This window comes from Lampetra fluviatilis, chromosome 7 (genome assembly GCF_964198595.1).
Source record: "Lampetra fluviatilis chromosome 7, kcLamFluv1.1, whole genome shotgun sequence".
NCBI lineage: Eukaryota > Metazoa > Chordata > Hyperoartia > Petromyzontiformes > Petromyzontidae > Lampetra > Lampetra fluviatilis.
Window position 1 is genome coordinate 446,464 of NC_136281.1, and position 19,078 is coordinate 465,541.

Here is a 19,078-nt window from a genome sequence, read left to right on the forward strand (position 1 = left end):
GGCGGGGTCGTCAATGTTTGCTGACCGGATCCTCTTTGCGTACTCTGCAGATTCATTTCCTAACCATTTCACCAACAGGTCGAGTTCTTCACTTGCAGAGATGTCTGCATTTCGGATTGCATTCCTGAAGGTAGATCTCCAGGCTCGATAGTTCTCAGAGTGGTCATCAAACTTAACGAGTCGTGTCTTGATTAGTTCGCGGTGAGCCAGGTACCTAGCAAAGTCTCCTAGTCCTGCTGATCCAGGGTGTGTCCATACTGGCGCTTGTGAGGCGGCATTATTGGCTGTAGTGCCTAGCATGCCGTCATTTGCAATGGCGTTGGACTGTGGGCCCAAAGGGTTTCGATCACGTTGGTTGGATCCCCTTATGTGACTGTCTGGAATGTGGGTCTGACTTGATGCATCCACGTCTGACCCCACGTGCGCGACGCTGAGTTGGCGACTAACTGCCAGGGCAGGATATGCATTTCCACCATTCCTGTAGACAGCATTCATGTTCATTCGGTGTGGAGATGGCGATGCCTGAACGTCCACCCTTTGTTCAGTATCGTTTGGTGGAGGAGCATTGATGCATTGTTCAGACCAGTCCAAAATATTTTTTCTGGTGAGTTGATCACGGTCCTTGACAGGTATCTGCGTGCCAAACTCACTCCAATTCTCTTCCTTATCCAGGTTGGCTGCTGCTTCGAGCACCTCTACCTGGGCCATTGCAGCAGCTGCTTCCTTTTTGAGTTGTAGGGTGCTTAACTTAGCATCCAGCTCAATTTTCTTCCGTGTGGCAGTAGCCACTAATGTACTCTCTTGCTCTTCAAGCTCTGCTTTTTCTTGCTCTGCTTTCTTCCGTGCGGCAGCAGTTGCTAATAGACTTTCTTGCTCTGCGAGCTCTGCTTTCCTCCGTGCTGCGGCAGTTGCTATGCTTGCTTCTTCTTGTATGTGAGCCTTTTCAATTAGCATGGCTTCCTCTTCAGCCATGTAGGCGATACGGGCGTTTGCTGCTTCTGCTGCGGCGCGTGCCTGAGCTGCTGCCATACCAGTAGATGATATATGTGAGTGCTGAGGCTTTAGATCTTGTGGTGGACCTGGATGAGACAGAGTGCTGAGATCGTGTCTCTCTTAAGCCCTCCACACGGTCCATTGCATCTTGTATCACTGCCTGCACATTATCATCGAGCAGTTCGAGGAAGTGCTCTTGTCTGCGCACTCCCTCAATGCCCTCATCTGTGTTTGTAGCTTGAGCTGCTCACATTCACTCGCTGGATGGCCCGCTGAATTGAGGCCACTGTGTCTGAGGCATTTGAAGCTTCAGATAAATCTGCTTCAACCCGGTTCCATGCCCGTTGTATCCTGGCATCAAGGTCCTGTTTCTCAGCCTCATAGCTTTCCAAGGCCCGTTGCGTCAACCTGACCTCCCTCTGGGGCCTTGAACTCCCTTGGTCCTCTTGAGGCAGGATGGGAGATCCTGGATTGCTTGGTTCACCTTCTTCAGCATCTCTCCCTGCTGAACTGTGGCTTTCCATGCTGCGATGCTTGCAGCACGATTTTAATGTAGACTCGTTGCAGAGCTCCTTGCTTGTTGCAGGCTGACTGCAGGGCTGGCTGCAGGGCTGGCTGCAGAGCTGGCTGCAGGGCTGGCTGCAGAGCTGACCGCTAGTCGAGTAGATAACCATGTGTTCAATAAACCCTCGGAGCCAGGATGACCGTCCAACTCCGATCGTCATTTATTGATTGTAACAGGTAAAACTGGTGAGAAAACACAGATACAGCATCTGTTATAATTCGGAAACACCCACACAATGAACACCACAGCATCAGAACATTGTCTCAGATAACAATAGATCCTGGAAGGACCAGGCCCCCACATTACCCCTGAACAGGGGCGGTTTCTTCATTAGGGCGATTGGGCGACGCACCACCAATGTCATTCAACCACAGAGTCACGCTAGCCGTCACTGTGCCGCTGGATATAGTCCAATCAGCGTCATGCTACGTTCTGTGGAGTACCGCCTCTTTTTGGGCGATTTCCCTCCAGCTGAGAATCGCCCCGAGTGGTCCCATAGACTTACATTCAAAGATGTTTTTTTTCGAACGGGGGCGCTGCAATGCATTCTCTATGGGTTCCGGGAGGGCTCGCCCTAACGTGCTTACGTCATCATACGTGCTTACGTCATCATACGTAAGCACGTTTCATCCAACAATATAATTTGTCGCCACCTAGTGGAATCTTTAATAAAATAAACCTGAGTGGTTTGTTTTAATAGTGAGTATAGAAGCAAACAAGATGTATTGTAAGAGTCACTTTATTTTTCATTAATATTAAAGAAGTGAAGTTGCCTTTACATGCTTAAGCTGTTAATTTATCCATTGCATGGGTGGACCTTATCCTTATCAATCATCCAGACATTTGCCCCCCCTGAGAGATTTTGCAGGAGCCGCCACTGCCCCTGAACAACTAGACAAAGGCACAAGCTGGTGTGTTGCATACAGGCACATAGTGTATTCATCCCACTGCACCCCAAATGTACAGCATTACACTTAACACTAAACTGTGGATGAGATACTTCGTCATCACTCTCAGGATCGCAACATAGGCACAAGTCTGACTCGACCTACTAAATCACAAGTAACATCCACAATAAGGAAAGTCACAGGCTTCGTTACTAACTAGGCCTCGTATTTACTACAACAACTTAACGGCACCATAAAGGCATTTACATTGCTATAACGGTCATTCCAACATTACAACAGCATTTCCAATATTATAGGAATATAAACAACTTACAGATAATGCTTCTTAAGCTCCCACAATGGACAAGTGCGGCTGTGGTCTCACTGAGATGCGATGCGTGCCGCCATCTTGACTTATCTGTGTAATGGCCGACGCCCGCGTGGTACAGTGGAAATCTAACATCGTCACTTCCTGGTCACGTGACCAACATTAGCATAAAAAAAACAGGAACTTCCTGTGAACACACACTCCACATCTGCCGTGAGGCAAGACATTGCTGTAATTTTTTTTCTCTCCACAAAGCTCCTCCCCAGGGCATTCTTGTTAAACAGCTGAATGTTTCTTATCCTTGACAACAAATAAAGTAAAAGCAAACATCGTGATCAATAATGTACCTGCACAAACATTTCCACAAGTTATTCTATATTCGCCCACCGCTAAACAGGACAGACTGCCCACTGGAAGGCATGCTCTTTGATGCCATTGTTTCCGAGGGCTCGAGACAGAACTCATTATTCACCCTCATCCACCTTCGCAATATCGTAAATCCCCGGGCGCCTCTGTCCGTGTACTGTACAGTGCCTTGATACTTTGTATATCCATACCGTGTTGTTGTAGACAGCTCTGACATTTTCATCCCTTGCAGTGTTAATTTTAGCAACAGTGGTCGTAGTGCGGAGAGACTGATTCCATCATGGGGGAGTTAAGTTTCCAACTAACAAAAACCCAACCCTAACTCTAGTCATCCTTGTAAACGAGCTGTTCAAGCTCAATGAGCCTTGCCAGCTGACAAAGTCGAAGTCCACCACTGGCTCCAGGCTGCCAACAGATGCCACCCCTTGCTCGATTGATTTTGGACTTCATTACTAAAAGCATTTTTTGTTGTTTGTGGACTTGACCGTCAGACTCCTATTAATTTCCAAGGTGACCAGAATATGGCAATTCAGCAATGGATTATTGAATGTATCCCCGCAGAGCTTTGAGCGCAATCCCCTTGTGTATGTGGGTTTCTCTGTGTACTCTGGCTTCTTCTCACATGCCAAACACTCATTAATGGAAGTGGTTAAACATCCGAGTACAGTATGCTCCTAAGGGTTTTCCGTGTAAATAAATAATACATGACAAATTGCCATCACCCCACTCCCCCCTTATTCCCTACATACACATCCCCACCCCCAGTTAATTCTGTCAGTATACATGCAGCAATCATGTCCGCCTGCATAGCTCTCACTGCATGTATGCCCTGTCCATTGGCTGATTGTGGATTGGTCAGTTGAGTTCCTTCCCTTCTGCCGTCCATTACCTCGAACCCCCCCCTGCCCCTCCCCTCCTCGGCATAAACCCTGAACATGACCTCGTCCATAAAAACACGCAACCCAACCGTACCTTCACTCACGCAACACATCTCGGTCCTCCACCATGTTAACCCACGGAGGCCCCTCCTCCTGTAAGTAGCACACAGGCTGATACACGTGTGTGGGACACCAATGCCTACTGTAAACCTCATTAAGTTTAACACGTAGGCTTTCGCGACCAATATCCCTAATAGCGTTTTTTTTGGGTTAGGTCGCATAAATATAAATGTGTCGTTAAACCCGCCACCACCCGACACCGCGAAACGTCATGGTACTAGAATTGTAAATGTTGTAGTGGGTTTACTCTCCAACACACAGCTGGTGTGCTGGACTGGTAGCTCATTGCCATGTTTCGTTTACTTGTGTCGGTGGCGGGTTTAACGACACAATTTTATTGACTCGATCTGATCAGAAAAACCTCTTATGGAAGCCTCATGAACTCTCCCCCATGTATTATTGATAGGCACCATTACCCATATCACTTCAAATGCTCTGACATCACCATTCCTCTCACCTCGACCCTAAATCCAAGAACCACCTAATCCTCCACACTGAGTGCAGTCACCACAACCTCTTCACTCCTTATCCCCACTCACCGCAACTCATTACCCCACCGGGCACGATGCGTGACACACAACAGCACATTTCATCTCCCGCTGACATCACTATTGTATCTCTTGCCGTGAGTCGCCTGAACCACCCTATCCCGCACCTCCGATTAGCACGGTTGGCTACGTACGGTGCCAAAGAAGTTCAACGCACATGCATACTATCAAACGTAAATGCACTCTCATTCAGCGTTTGTCAACTCCAGTCCTCGGGACATTCCAAGCTACAGCTTTACATAATTACCAGTCATCGAGTGTTTGCAGTGTGCATGTTCTTAAGTGTACGGTGTATGAATAAACAAGAGTGGGAATCACGAATGTTCAGACCGCAGGGGGTCACGAGGACTGGCGTTGAGAAACGCGACTGACAAACACAAACAAACATGACACTGACCCCTCACCCCTCCTCCAAGACACCCCTTGTCACCCACTAAGGTAACACAACTGCGGAGGGTTTGGGGAAGCCAAGATTTCGTATTCTTCTTGCACCATCAACAGCATAGGAGTCACTATTATTTTATCAGTCCAATTTTTTATTTTGCCTTTCCAACACATTTAGCCAGCGGACAGCTTCATTGCCTCAAGTTTGCTGGAGAGGCATGACTATATACTCTTAGTTCTTTCGGTAAAGTCACGTAGGTAAAATTAATAAAACTAAAACAATAATTTTACCTACGTGACTTTACCGAAAGAACTAAGAGTATGAATCCTTGCAGTCACGAAAGCTTCAAATCTATAATAGGCATGACTATACCAGTGCCAGCATCACTCCTTTAAGCAACCATTCACCTACCAATTTATTCTTGCTCAAAAATGTCACTGGTGTTTTATTAAAGCTTAGCCCAGATTATTGGATTAGTAGGAGCAGACTGCCACCTGGTCCAGTCACCCACCATATATTTATCCCTCAAACCAAATAATGCTCAGGGATGATGATGAAAATGAAGCTGTTGCTGCTGCTGATTATGCTGTCGCTGCTCATGACGATACTTTTGCTGAGCACTGCAGATGTTGTTGCAGCTGCTGTGGATGGTTCTTCCACATGCTTATTTCAGTATGCTCATGATAAAGGTGATGATGATCGTTGATGTTACCCTTGCTGCTATTAATGATGTTAATGATAGCTACCCCTTTTGTATGTATTTTGAACTTCTTTTGCACCGTACGTAGCCAACCGTGCTCGTCGGAGTGAGGGTTTTATACGTGGAAGGATACAGCGAGACCTGGAGAAAACTCGGGTATACGACAAAGTGATAACAAAGATCTGCACAGTTGCCAGTGGCGGATTTGGAGGGGACGATGGGGTTTATTTTGTTTTCATCTACGTGACTTTACCGAAAAAAACAAAGAGTATGGATCCTTGCAGTCACGAAAACTTCAAATTTAGAACCACAAAAATTGGTTATTTTTTGACGTTTACCAAAGAAAATACATTTAATTGTGTTATTATTAGTCTAGGATCCTGTTTCAAAGGTTTGAAATTTAGGGACCATTCCTCTCCTAGGACATTTCTATAGAACCGCCTCTGATACGTTTGTGTACATGCTCAATCCGCTTCCATCTCCTCCCCGTGTTTACATGTGGATACTACAGTTCCCAAAGCACTTCGCTGAAGTAGGTCACTCTAGAATGATGAGGTCGTGGCAGAGCTGCCCACCTGTAACCAGTAACGCGTAATGTCTCTCAATTTCCCAAACTGGTTTTGCGCCAGGCAGAAATGTTGAGCCTTTTGTGTCCCCACCCACTTTATAACAATTTGCAATTCCACTCCGTTAGGATGGTGCTCTCATTAGTGAGTATTTTCAGTTTCCACAACCTGCTCAGGACCACGAAAGGATGTGATTTACAGCTCATTGCTCAATTTAACATGGACACGTGTCCTTTATTTTCATTTCAAAGCTACCAGGATAGGTAATTTCTAACAGGTATTGTGATGTGAGCAATGGGATCCCAGATGTGCGATTATTTATAACAGCTATAAAAATACATTGTAGTGCACTACTATAGGATCATAACTCATTGGCATTGCCTGTATCACAAGGTATTGCCCAACAGATATAGCAGCCAAGGTGTTGTGTTTACTGTATTGGGTACTAATTTCAAGCTGTAGGTGGATCACATTTTATACATTTATTTTCATTATTAAATAGGTTTGGGCTGATCAGGGATTTTTATTCACTTCCATATCACTTTCAGTTTGCGATACATGAGTCATGATAACGTATTATTTCAAAATTGTATAACATTGGGGCCATACCTGCGATATTGCAATACGCATGACAACCCAGTAATTGGATTGCTTGGATTGCCCAGCTAAAATTACCTGCCTATGAATAAAGCTGTCCCTTGTTTATGCTGTGTAAACTCATTACCTAATCCTGTTCTTCAGAGACTTGGAGCCATACGTTATTGCATTGTACATATGAATGTTCCGTGGGTATTCAATAAATAAAACATGAGGCAAGGCTTGACAATGGGCCAGGTACACAAAGCATTTTCTTACTTCTCATCAGCTCACTGAAGGCAGCGGTCACTCGCTTATTAAAATGAATGACAGTACCATGTGTCATAGAAATTATTATAGCCTGGGCCATTCGTCGCTTACATATTTACATTAAAACTGTATTTGTTGTTGCTTGATCTATAAGTAGGTAAACTCTTATTCGATTTATTACGTAGGATATAGTACAGTGTCCACATATCGGATTTGCTGGTGACTGAGGTATAGGTGGTTATGTGAAAATATCAGGTATATTCTTGGTTCTTTCGGTAAAGTCGCGTAGAAGGGAAATAATAAAATAATAAAAATAAAACATCATAAGATTAAATTCTCACGACGTTTCGGCCACAACGCAAGCAGCCGTCCTCAGGTAAAGAACAGGGCTGACGGAAAGCCAGCGTCCTAATGACAGCCCTGTTCTTCACCTGAGGACGGCTGTCGGAAAGACAGTGTCCTAATGACAGCCCTGTTCTTCACCTGAGGACGGCTGCTTGCGTTGTGGCCGAAGCGTCGTGAGAATTTTATCTTATTATGTTTTATTTTTATTATTGTATGATTTTCCTTCTACGTGACTTTACCGAAAGAACCAAGAATATGAATCCATGCAGTCATGAAAGCTTTAAATCGAAAAATATCAGGTATGTGAACATATCTAGAAAATGGCAGTTATACCATGCACAAATACTGCACTGAGGGTGGTTAGTTGGTCAGGGTGGATGATTTGTGACGGTGGGATATGTGATGTCGTGCTGCCCCATGCCGACTTTTCAAGGACACCTGTAATTAGACGTGGGGAGTATATATCATACTAGCTTGACTACCCGGCTTCGCCCGGGACTTGGATTCACCACGCCCGGCCGCCTTTGCCTCCCCAGTGGCAATGTTGACACACCAGACCACTTACTCGTTTGAGGCTGAGTCGACCTAGGGGAGGCCCAGGACCGGTTCAAATAATCGTCACCGGCGGTGGCCGTGAGTGGGAATGAAACTCGGGTCGCTGGGTTCGTAGCGCAGCGCGCTAACCACTACACTACCGCTCCCCCCCCACACACACACACGCACGCGTCCAAAGGTACACATACACGCGCTTGCTGCAGACACACACAACTTTGAGGGTGCGAACGGCAGTAAACGACTGAAATAATTAAGCAATGCTGCGCGAAGAATGCCTTCGACCTGCAACACATTTGTATTTTACTTTACCCGCGGAGGGTTGGGGGGGTGACATCAACAGGCACACTCCGTTACGCTTCCACATATGGGTCACATGGCAGATGTGACGTCACAGCTCACTTGCCGTGCAAAATATATGCATTATTGAGCTCTCCCCCCCACCAAATAAAGTCTATTTTTTATTTTTGCATGGTGTAACGTCGTATGCTCTTATTTAATTTAATTTTTTTCTACGTGACTTTACCTAAAGAACCAAAGAGTAATTCCTGCAGCCACAAAAGCTCCAAATCAAGTTACAATGAAAGTTACACCATGACAACATCCATAACCAAAGCAGTAGATTGACAAAGGGCTGTAAGTAAACCAATAGAATGTTAGAGATTGCTCCCATAGGGAGCAATCAAAGATAACAGAGAATTTAGATTTAGGGGAGTCAAAATGTATCAGTTTTAAAGTAGTGGCATCGTGGCCCCTGGTCAAGGTTAATGTATGTTGAACTTCTTTCACACCATACGTATCCAACCATGCTAATTGGAGGTGCGTGCGTCTGTGTGCATAGGTTATACACAAGCCCGAGCCGCAAGCCAACACGAGATGGGGATGCCCTGGAGTGGAGCCGCCGTGTGCTCGACAACCCGAGCCCCAAGATGCGCGAGGCTACGCTCGCATTGGCGCGCCGTCTAGAAAAAGGTAACCAGCACTGCAACACCACGGCTACACCACGGCTATCCACCATGGCTACAGCACGACGGGGGCATGGCTTACGTACCACGACGCAGCACACGACCCGCCGTGCGCGCACCAGCAAAGTGACGCGTTCGTTGCACGCGCCGCAGCGCAGCACGCACACCGCGACACGTCAACACAAGTCGGTACTTGGTGGAGGCTACCTGGGACAGAAAACAACGGTGCAAAGCATTTGGATGCAGATTGTTCAAGCGTGAGACCGGTTTATCGTAGAAACTCAGTTAAGAGGCAAGTGATTAAATGACACTGAATTGTCCCAAGTTCCTGAAGCGTAGAGAATTTATGAACATTCTACCAATCAAGTGTAAATTCACGGAGCATGACATAGGAATTTTGAGGCACAGCTTCAATTGTGAGGATTTAAATACAGTATAAATAAGCTGTAAAAAGCTGATGTTAATATTTCGGTAAATGCTGTAAAACAAGCTTAGATCAAAGTGTGTCCCTCCGTATTGATAGGAGACAGTAGTCAGCCTTGGCATAAAGCTCACGATATGAACAGATTCTGATGTAATTTCAAATAAACCTGAATGAAAACTGGATCTAGACTATTTTAAGTGACTTGTACAGACTTATAAATCGCATCAACATTGGAGCTGGGCCATTCTCACAATTCTTAGCCTGGAGTCATGAATCCATTTTTAGAATGCCAACGGATTGAGGGCATTGTAGGGAGGGCCCGGACTGCATGCAGCCTGGCATGGCACGCAGGCAAGAAGAGAGCCTTGAAAGGAATGGCTCATGTCTAGGTAATGTGTTGCATTGAGGATTCTGTCTAGATTTGAAGTTTCCGTGCTTGTGTCCTCCCTACCCCACACTCCCACCCTCCCTGTCTCTCCTCCCTGGCTCCTACCCCCCTTCTCTTACCTATATGGCCTCTTGTTACAGCAGCCCTTTTGCCCACTTCAGCAATTGTTTATTTTTTCAATTTAAAGCTTTCGTGACTGCAGGGATTCATCTTCTTGGTTCTTTAGGTAAAGTCACGTAGAAGGAAAATAATAAAAGAATAAAAATAAAACATAATAAAAATCATTCTCACGACGTTCGGCCACAACGCAAGCAGCCGTCTTCTGCACCTGAAGACGGCTGCTTGCGTTGTGGCCGAAACGTCGTGAGAATTATTTTTATTATGTTTTATTTTTATTCTTTTATTATTTTCCTTCTACGTGACTTTACCGAAATAACCAAGAAGATCAATTGTTTCTTGCTGTGGTTGTCCCACCTGATGACGGACGCTTGTGTTGCGCCCGAAATGTCGTGATTTAATTTATTTTATTTTATACCTACGTGACTTTACCGAAACAACCAAAGAGTTGAGGATTCTGGTTAATACTAGCCAACCAGAATCAACCCTGATACCAGCTGGTCAGATTTGTCATAGCATCCGTGGTACGTAGCATCAGAATGTGTTCTAAGCTTCCCGATGTTGCTGTAAATGCGTACTCTTTGTACTATGTGTAAACATGAGCATTGGGAGACCAGGAATGTGATGCTGCCCACACTACTCCCTACAATTATAAGACTAAACAGAGGAACTTTTATCATTGTTGTGCAGCAGTTAAAGCTACCAAATGTCCAACTTTGACTGGGAGAGTCACGATTTCAGAAGGGTTGCGAAAATTGCGACTTTTTTTCCTGGTAATAATGTTCTGGCCTCGTGCTTGGGGTTGGAAGAGGAGTAGGCAAGGAGCAGTAACCAAGACCAAGGTCATAAGTAGTAAAATGTTACTGTGTGGGCAGGAATTGCGCCTGAGCGGGTTATTAAAAAGTGGGTTGCACTGATGGGACTGCCAGCTCGCCAAATGTCCTGGTTAAGTTTCCAGAAGTTTGATGGTAACTTTACGTGTATTTCCCTCCTGTGTGTGAGTGCAGCCACCCGCAGGCGTAGTTGGCATGGCGATGACTTCAATATCCCCAAACTCCCACCGGACATAGGGAACAACATGCTGGGTCGCCGTGGTTACGGGTCCACATTCACTCTCGCCTCTCCGGAACTAGTGGCTGTTACAGACACCTTCTCCAACACAACCGTCTCTGGGGAGATGGTTGCTCCAGGAACCAGCAAGCGGATGGGCCGGCTGGGCAGCCTTACAGATGTGGAGAGTGTGGCCAGACAACAGGAGGAAGGTGTGACTCATCAAGAACACACACACCCACATACATCTCCTGTTTCTATGGACCTTTTATGTATGTATGTTGAACTTATTTTTCACTGTACATAGCCAACCTTGCTTATCGCAGGTGTATTTAAATACATATTCGGAAACAGGCCTGGGCCCAGCGCCAACAATCCCATAATTGCTCGCCACACCTGATACATAAATGTAAGCTGCTTAGCTCTACGATTATTTGTACCACACGTGGTTCGGCATGATGTCCGACGTTTGCGTCTTTGTGATTTTTCAGGAACTGTATTTGAGAACTGAAATCAGTTTGGAACAGTCCGAAAACACATCGGAGAGCTATACAGCAGACCTGTAAAAAATCTACGCAGTAACGAAGCTGCTTGGCCTCAGCCTCTCCCACTTCATAATAATTATATTTATATAGCACCTTTCATCGAGGATTTCAATGCGCTGTACAAGACACAGCAGTAAACACTCAGCTTCATACTTTTGACTCACAGGAAACCTCCAGCCCTGGTCCAACACATGTAACGTTTGTGTAAAGTGGAAGTCTAACTTACCAGAATATATCAATTGTGGGGTAGTAGTGCAGTCGTTAGTGTACTGCACTATGCGTTCAGTTCCCATGCACGGCTAACGTCAGTGGTAATACCTGGTCCCACACTGCCCTTCAACAACCTCTACTTTCCAGCATGGTGAAGTCTGATCAAACAAAACAACATGACTGACACAGCATGGGGAGGCCTCCATCCAGCAGCGGATCAACAAAGAAGTGTAAATTACTATTTTTTATTTACATCTCTCCTGCTGTATCTTCCTCGGCTCACAACCCCCGCTTCCCAGCTCTGCGCCTGGAGTGCTCCACCTCCTCGGTTTTTGCAACGCGTGGTTCCTCCCCGTCGAGGCACGGCCTCGTGTCTCCGTCCAGCCAGGAGTTTCCCTCAGGGGTGCCGGTGTCGCCCCATCGCTCGGCCTCCACTCCTCGCGAGCCGACCTCCCGCGGCGATCCCAGCCGGGAGCCGGCTCGCACCCCGGGGCTCGATGTGAGCTCCGACTGGTCCCGTTCCACTCGGGCTCAACGAGAGCACGTCTCCTATGACACGACCCCTCGTGAGCTGGCTCGTGACCCAGCCCCAAGGGAGCGAGCCCCAAGGGACCGAGCACCGCAAGATCTCATCCGACGTGACCGCAGCATGAGTGAGTCCTTGTGTCTTAAACATAATCCATTATCGATGAGAAAATGTCACTCGAGATGCATTTTCGCAAAAGACAGGCATCAATACCAATTGTGTGTGTTGCTGACAGAAAATACCTGTACTGTTACAAAAAATGTTTATGCTTTATTTCAACAGGCCCCTCCCTCCGACATCTGCGGCCACCCTCTCTCCAGACAACAGTAAGGACCCCGTCACCTGGACGGCCCATAAAGGCCACACCTCTCTTGTCACCCCCGGCCAATGGGAGGTCGAACGAGAGGGAAGGACGGAGCTCCGTCCCAAAGTCGCGCCCCTCTCTGATGCCTGGAGCGACCTCTGGTTACCCTGGCAGCCTTGGAGCCCCGCTGTACCCTCCTGGAGCTGCTATGCTGGGTGCAGTGGATGCCTCGCATCTCAAAGTGAGGCGCTCCAATAGCCCAAGTGCTGGGAATATCCCAAGCGATGCATCCCGTTCCCTCCGTGACAGGCAAGCCAGGAGCCCCGCACGCAACTTCGCCACCGTCGTACCACGAGGGCGATCAGTGGGCCGGGTCAACAATGTAATCGCCGTTGCACCTGCGGCGACAGGAATGGGAGGCGCTGGGGCCAGGCGTTCTGCGAGTCCTGCAAATAACTTAACGAATGGCGGCAGCCTTGGTCAGACGAGACTATTGTCCGTCTCGTCACAGCACAACCCAGTTCGCGACGGCCAGATGCTGAACCGTACGTACATGAGGAGCGACGACCGGCAGGGCGGCCGCGGCGCGTCGCCACACGGCACCCACCAAGCCGTGCCGGTGAACACACCGCCGCGCCATGCCAGGTCTTCACACACCACGCCGACACGCGCACCGCAAACGTGCGCCACGCAAAGCCGCCCCACGCAACCTGGCGCCGTGCAAACACACAACCGTGGCGCGACCGGCACTCGCCGCTCCTCCAGCCTGCCGCGTTACGTGGGGACGGAGCTGCGTGTGCACAAACAAAGCTCGCAGAATCCTACTGCCGTGTAGCCTCTCTCTCCAATTCACACTTCGAACGACAAGACCATTTCCTCTTCCATCGCCTCACGTGATGCCTCACCACTCATTATGCCCTCTGATGTTGCAACTGTTTAGCACTTAGCCGTGATCAGCCCATGCTCATAATTTAATATCTTACCTTTTCTCCTAGCCCCTCTTTAGTATCCATTCTAGGACAATGTCAACTTTGGGGCCACCAAGCAGGCATCACTACTTCATATGGTCGGGCACCTATAGACAGACCCTGAGGTTAGGTGTCAACTATGCCGCTGCTACAAGATCTGGCATAATGAAATAAGCGATTGTGAGGTGTGGTAGAACCAGCGGCATTGACTGAAGACTTCTTCCACCTGAACCTGTCTCCCCAAGGAGCTGCTTTGAACCGAGGGATCACATGTGAAGGCACTGCTGCTCACAAGGAGCCCTAGGGGCATACAGGCCCCACTGTTCCCGAACAGGATTACCACTGGTCTTTCCAGACCCCCAAGCCATACCTAAATCAATCACTTGGCTTCGTATTTTTCCTTGAACTTAACGCTTTTTCCTTAGGCGTGCATTTTAGTTGTTTTATTGCTGTATATAACCTTGTTAATATACAGAAGGGCTGGGCTTATACATAGATATAACTTGTGACACCAAAGTTTTTCGTGGACGTTTACAACTGCGGCCGTGATGCCAAAAGCTGAGGCGATGCGGTCTTTATTTGCAATAGCCTTTTACATTGTACATTTTAAATCCTCTTCCCAGCGCCCAAGTGCGTGCGGTCAGCATGATGCTGGTAGTCGAAATTTAGACCGTAGGAAAGAAAGTGCTATACGCTCTCCTAGTCCTGCTTTAAGGTGTTTTACTCGTGGTCGGTGGCATTGTGACCCCGTGCTAGCGAGTGCTGGGGTAGTTGTTGCATGACAGGCAGTACAAGTGTAAGAACGTAAGCAGGTGCTGACTGTATTTTGAAGTAACACTGCACTACAAGTGTGCCTGATGTGCTAAATATCTTTAATGTGGAGAAATATATGCAGACTGCCATGCATACCATTTTACCCATTGGCAATGTCTGACCAGGTTTTAAGCGAAAAACTTAGCCATGAAACTCACCGGTAGATGGGCAGATATCAAACCACGAAGCTCACCTGATGCTCTGCAAGTTTCGTCCAGGCACTGCGTGACTGGTGTGTCAGGCCTGGTAGTCAGAATCATTGCCTGGGAGAACCCCCACACCACCATGGTGTCCCCGCGCAGACAACTTCAATGTAATTCCCCGTGCTGTCACAATGAGTGGCGGAAGGCCCCAGAAGAGCTGTAAAGCCACCACGATGTGACGGCAGCAGGCTCTCACACCCACTGTCGTGATGCTTCCAGTTTGATGCCTGCAAACGTTCCGGGCAGATGAACATCGTGGTGGTATCATAGCCGGACAAGACCAGGGGGCAGATGACTAAACAGGCTCAATGCACGGACTGTGGACCATGCTGGCTGTATAAGGTGTTCACTAACAGCACTTACTCTCACGATATAAAAATGGCACTTTGCCATTTTGACTTTGTTTTATATGTAGGTGCCTGTCAGCAGGGGTCATTCGCATCTCTTCCCAATGTTTAGATGCAGTGTAAAAGTACATGGACATTTTAAAAGGCGATATCCCCGTGCGTTGGTTAGGTGCTCATGAACAGCACTTGTCTCTGCGATCTATAAGGCTCCGTGGCTTATGTTTGTGTGTTTTGGTGTGCGAGTTTAATGTTTGGCTTTCAGAAAAGTAATCGTATCCAAAATAACCTCCCTTGAATTATCCGCAGCTCATTGTTGCCACACATGCTGCTGCTTCCTATGGGCCAAAGTGTTCTTCTTGTTACATAAAACAATGTTTAACTATTTTTAAATGTTTAAAGCATTCCAACAACCGGAGCAAAGCTCTTCTTTGCTTGAAATGTTTTGATTGCATACTTTTATTCACTACAAAACTGATAATGTATAAACATAGGTATGCATTGTGTATCCATATATTGTATGTGTAGTGGGCCATTTTATAAATACGAGTGAATGTATTCATATACGGTACTATAAACAGTAAGTAATTAAAGTAGCCTAAATAACATCATAGTTCTGTCATATCATATACTTTATACACTATAGTACTCTACTTTTTAAAATGTTAATTATATTGTAAAATTAACAATTCCAAAATATATTGTTTACTACCTTTTTGCCCATGCAAACTGTTTTCTAATAATTTACATTAACGTCCAAAGCATATTCTCAGAGTAGGCCACCTCTGGGAGTTGGTTACTTTGCAAGTAAAACATTTCTATGTTCTTTTAGAGAAGTTTTTAAATGTTTTAGTGTCATTCTAATTGTGCTATTAGCATCACGTGATGCGAAGAGTGTCCATTTGGAACTCTTGCAGGAAGAACAGTGCCTTGCCCCACGTGAGAGCACAGGCAGTGATATGACATTACTGCTTCTGAGATACCTTAAAGTGACCTCTTATCCACACGAGGGGTGCTACACTGTCCAACCTTCTGCTAAAGAGATGTTCATTTGCATGACAGTCAGCTGCATTTATCTATTTTTAGAGCAGGAATTTAGCCACATGAAGTGAAGAATGTAATTAAACGTCAGATGGTTTTCGTGTGCGGTCGTGACTGGGCATCGCCTCACAAAAAACTTCCAAGGACCCATTTCTTAATTCCACTATTGCAGGTGGCTGCCCCGATTCAGACCCTGAATTTCAACGATGCGGGCTCAGTGCTCTGATCTCTGTGCCGCCTGCCCACCTCTCACATTTGTCAGTGCATTTGCATGGAGCTCTTAGTATTTAAATGCTGAAAGGTTTAAAATTTGCGGAGGAAAAAGTTATTGTGGATATCGGTGCATGTGGTGATTACGGAGGAACCCATTTTCAATAGCGAGTTCACTTTATAACCGTGCCTTTGTAGGGATGTGCCTCATTTCTGTAAGGTGCAACCCAGCATACTCGTATAAGTTGCTGCTTTGTAAGTGTAAGCACATCAGTTACACCTCATTTTACTGTGGGATGCCAACAGCAAAATTCACAGTTGCTGTCTGCTTTTAATTACCGCCTATTCATTAAGTGTGCCTAAACAATGCAGTGGACATGGAGCTTTGCCAGTGGCTGGCTTATATACACCTCCATATTCACACATTTACTAAAAATAGGGACTGTTTTAAAAGCATCAACAAATTTGCATTTAAAATATTACATTGCCTTTAGGGTTGCAGCTTGGGGGATAGTGTTACTAGACATATGCCTTGCATTTGCAGATTAAAGTCCATGTAGTATCCCCTTATTTCTCTATTGAAAGAATACTGGTTTCATAGCACTGCATTTACAGTATGTATTATAGGAATTCCATTTGTTCATCCAGGCAACCCACCGAGTCTTTAGGCTTTCAGCTTTTAGGAGGATCCTGTATTTGGGATGTTTAGCAAGGTGACATGTGGGAGGAAACTGGATTACCTGGAGAAACCCCCACAACAAAGGAGAAAACACTCAAAGGCTTTGGACACAAAGAACCCATCCACTTGATGTACTGCCATCTCTGGCCACTGGACAATTGTGAAATAGCGTTATAGCTCATCGGATTCCTCTAGTATCAATCAATATTCTGATTCACTTTATAGCCCAGCAGGTGTGGGCAGTTCATCAAATGTATAGGAGCCACCAACCCTCTCCTCCAAAGCACCGGACTAAAGGCATTGTACGACAGCCTGCCTGGTGCATTAAGTAGGGGGCAAGACTTCTGCAATTGAACCTTATGGCGGTAGCCCGGGGTACCAGAGTATCCCGGCTCTCGCACAATGTTCGTGGGTGCAGTCATTTTTAGTCTGTTGATGGTCGGCAATGCGGCAATCGACTCATCTCGACGAGCTGTACACGATGCACCGCTACGGGGCGTACCATGAGCGTTCAGGGTTTCAGCGCAATCGTCCTCGCTGCGTTTCGACATAGTGGAGTAGCACCGATTTCGGATTGATTGGTACCCCAGTCGCGGAGTTAAGTAAACCCCTGGGAAAACTCGTGTCCCAGAAATACAATATTTAATTGCCTCGGCCAGTTTGTATGATTTGGTACCCTGGGGTACCGCCATAAGGATCAATTACTGCATAACATTGGTTTACTGGAACTGCATTGTCAAAACTAAGTTAATTATACATATATAACAATAACTATATATGTGTGTATCGAGTGTCACCAGCAGTTGTTTGCTCATAGATGCATAATGGGTTATACATCACCTATTAACGTATGCGAGCTAATTCTAAAGCTGACATAAACTGATCACTACTCATGGATAATGAAGGAGCAGCTGCCCCTCACCACCACGATGCATACACCACCAATTCTCTATCTCAAACAAATAGGGGTTTTTTTCTGTAACACCCAGTGTGCAGCACTCGTGATTATATGCTTAACGACATAAAAAAATTTAAGCAATGATGCGTTTTACGGGTGTGGTTGTCTAAAATTGGTTCTGGATAGTAGCAATACAAGACACTAATGCAATGTTGTCCTGCTAATAAATGCTTTCTGCTAGTGCAATGGTTAGCAATTGGTAATGATGCACATGAAATGCAGTGAAGCCAATCGTTGACATGATCTGGCAATTGTAGCTTCATGAGCACGTTTACCGATTCGTACATATTGACACATTTTACAGACCGTGTTTACATATTGGTGAGGATACACTTAATGCACTGTTATATGGTTTTCAGGTACACTTTTAAACATGTTTAAGTGCCTGTTGCATGTATTGAACATGTATTGAGTGCCTATGAATAAACTCTACTCATTAAGAAATCAGTTTCTGCATACATCTCACTTGTCAAGTCATGAACTGCTCATATGAACACATCAGATTGCACAATAAGGACGACTTTAAATGACTACAATGTGGTTTCACCAGTTTTAATAGCAAATGCTTTGTTACTGGTTCTACTGGGTAGATCCCAAGAATGTAGTTAGTGGCCCGCAGTTGTATATTTTATTCAGAAGACTGTCATAAGTTAACCAAAAACAAGTACAGTACTTCAATGCAAAGGTTCTTTGGAAGATTTAAATGTAAAATAAGAAATTAAAAGAACACACATTTCCATATTCACACACTTTGTATAGTGTTGTGGATAAATTTCGAGTGAAAAACATTGTGGCCATATATTTTATAACAAAGTACGCCACATGCTGTACATGGCGGTACACATGCTTCCACGCGCGCAAGCAGAGCAGATTTTTTTTTTTTAAAATAACAGTTGCCGAGCACAGGTCAGCCTAAAATTCCAAGCGGCAAGATGACAATTAAGGCAACGCCACCAGTGGAACGCAACCCGGGCTGGTGATGGTTTCTGCCTGCATGTCCCTGAAGGCGCGAGAAAACTTGTTCCTGAGCACGTGGTGCGTGTGTGCCCACTGTGCGTGCTGCACATCTGTGCCGAGCGCGCCGACATAGTGTGTGCTCAGCGCATGGTGAGCCCGCGCCTGCAGGTACAGCACGTCGCGCACGCGCGTCGTTTCTCCTGCTATCTGGTGGTACGTCTTTGCTTGCTCCAGGTTCTCCACGCACTTCTCCATCGCTGTGTGAAAACAAGTGGGGTCAAGAGGAGTTATTTCTTA

The 19,078-nt window shown here is 46.1% G+C and overlaps 2 protein-coding genes across 4 annotated transcripts in view; one reads left to right on the plus strand and one right to left on the minus strand.

The window, feature by feature from the left end:
• The window catches only part of LOC144933370 (uncharacterized), a 30,767-nt gene extending 12,495 nt beyond the window's left edge, over positions 1-18,272 (plus strand). Inside the window, exons 3-6 of the mRNA XM_078858062.1 lie at positions 8,921-9,051; positions 10,981-11,235; positions 12,078-12,431; positions 12,587-18,272. Of these exons, the coding sequence (XP_078714188.1) occupies positions 8,921-9,051; positions 10,981-11,235; positions 12,078-12,431; positions 12,587-13,443 (1,597 nt within the window). The 3' untranslated portion in view covers positions 13,444-18,272. The remainder of the gene's footprint in view (positions 1-8,920; positions 9,052-10,980; positions 11,236-12,077; positions 12,432-12,586) is intronic.
• A 96-nt stretch (positions 18,273-18,368) lies between these two features.
• Positions 18,369-19,078, minus strand: part of ANAPC5 (anaphase promoting complex subunit 5) — a 28,215-nt gene continuing 27,505 nt past the window's right edge. For all 3 annotated transcript variants that reach the window (XM_078858057.1, XM_078858058.1, XM_078858059.1), the window contains one exon: positions 18,369-19,038. In XM_078858057.1, coding sequence (XP_078714183.1) covers positions 18,764-19,038 — 275 coding nt within the window. In that variant the 3' untranslated portion in view covers positions 18,369-18,763. The remainder of the gene's footprint in view (positions 19,039-19,078) is intronic.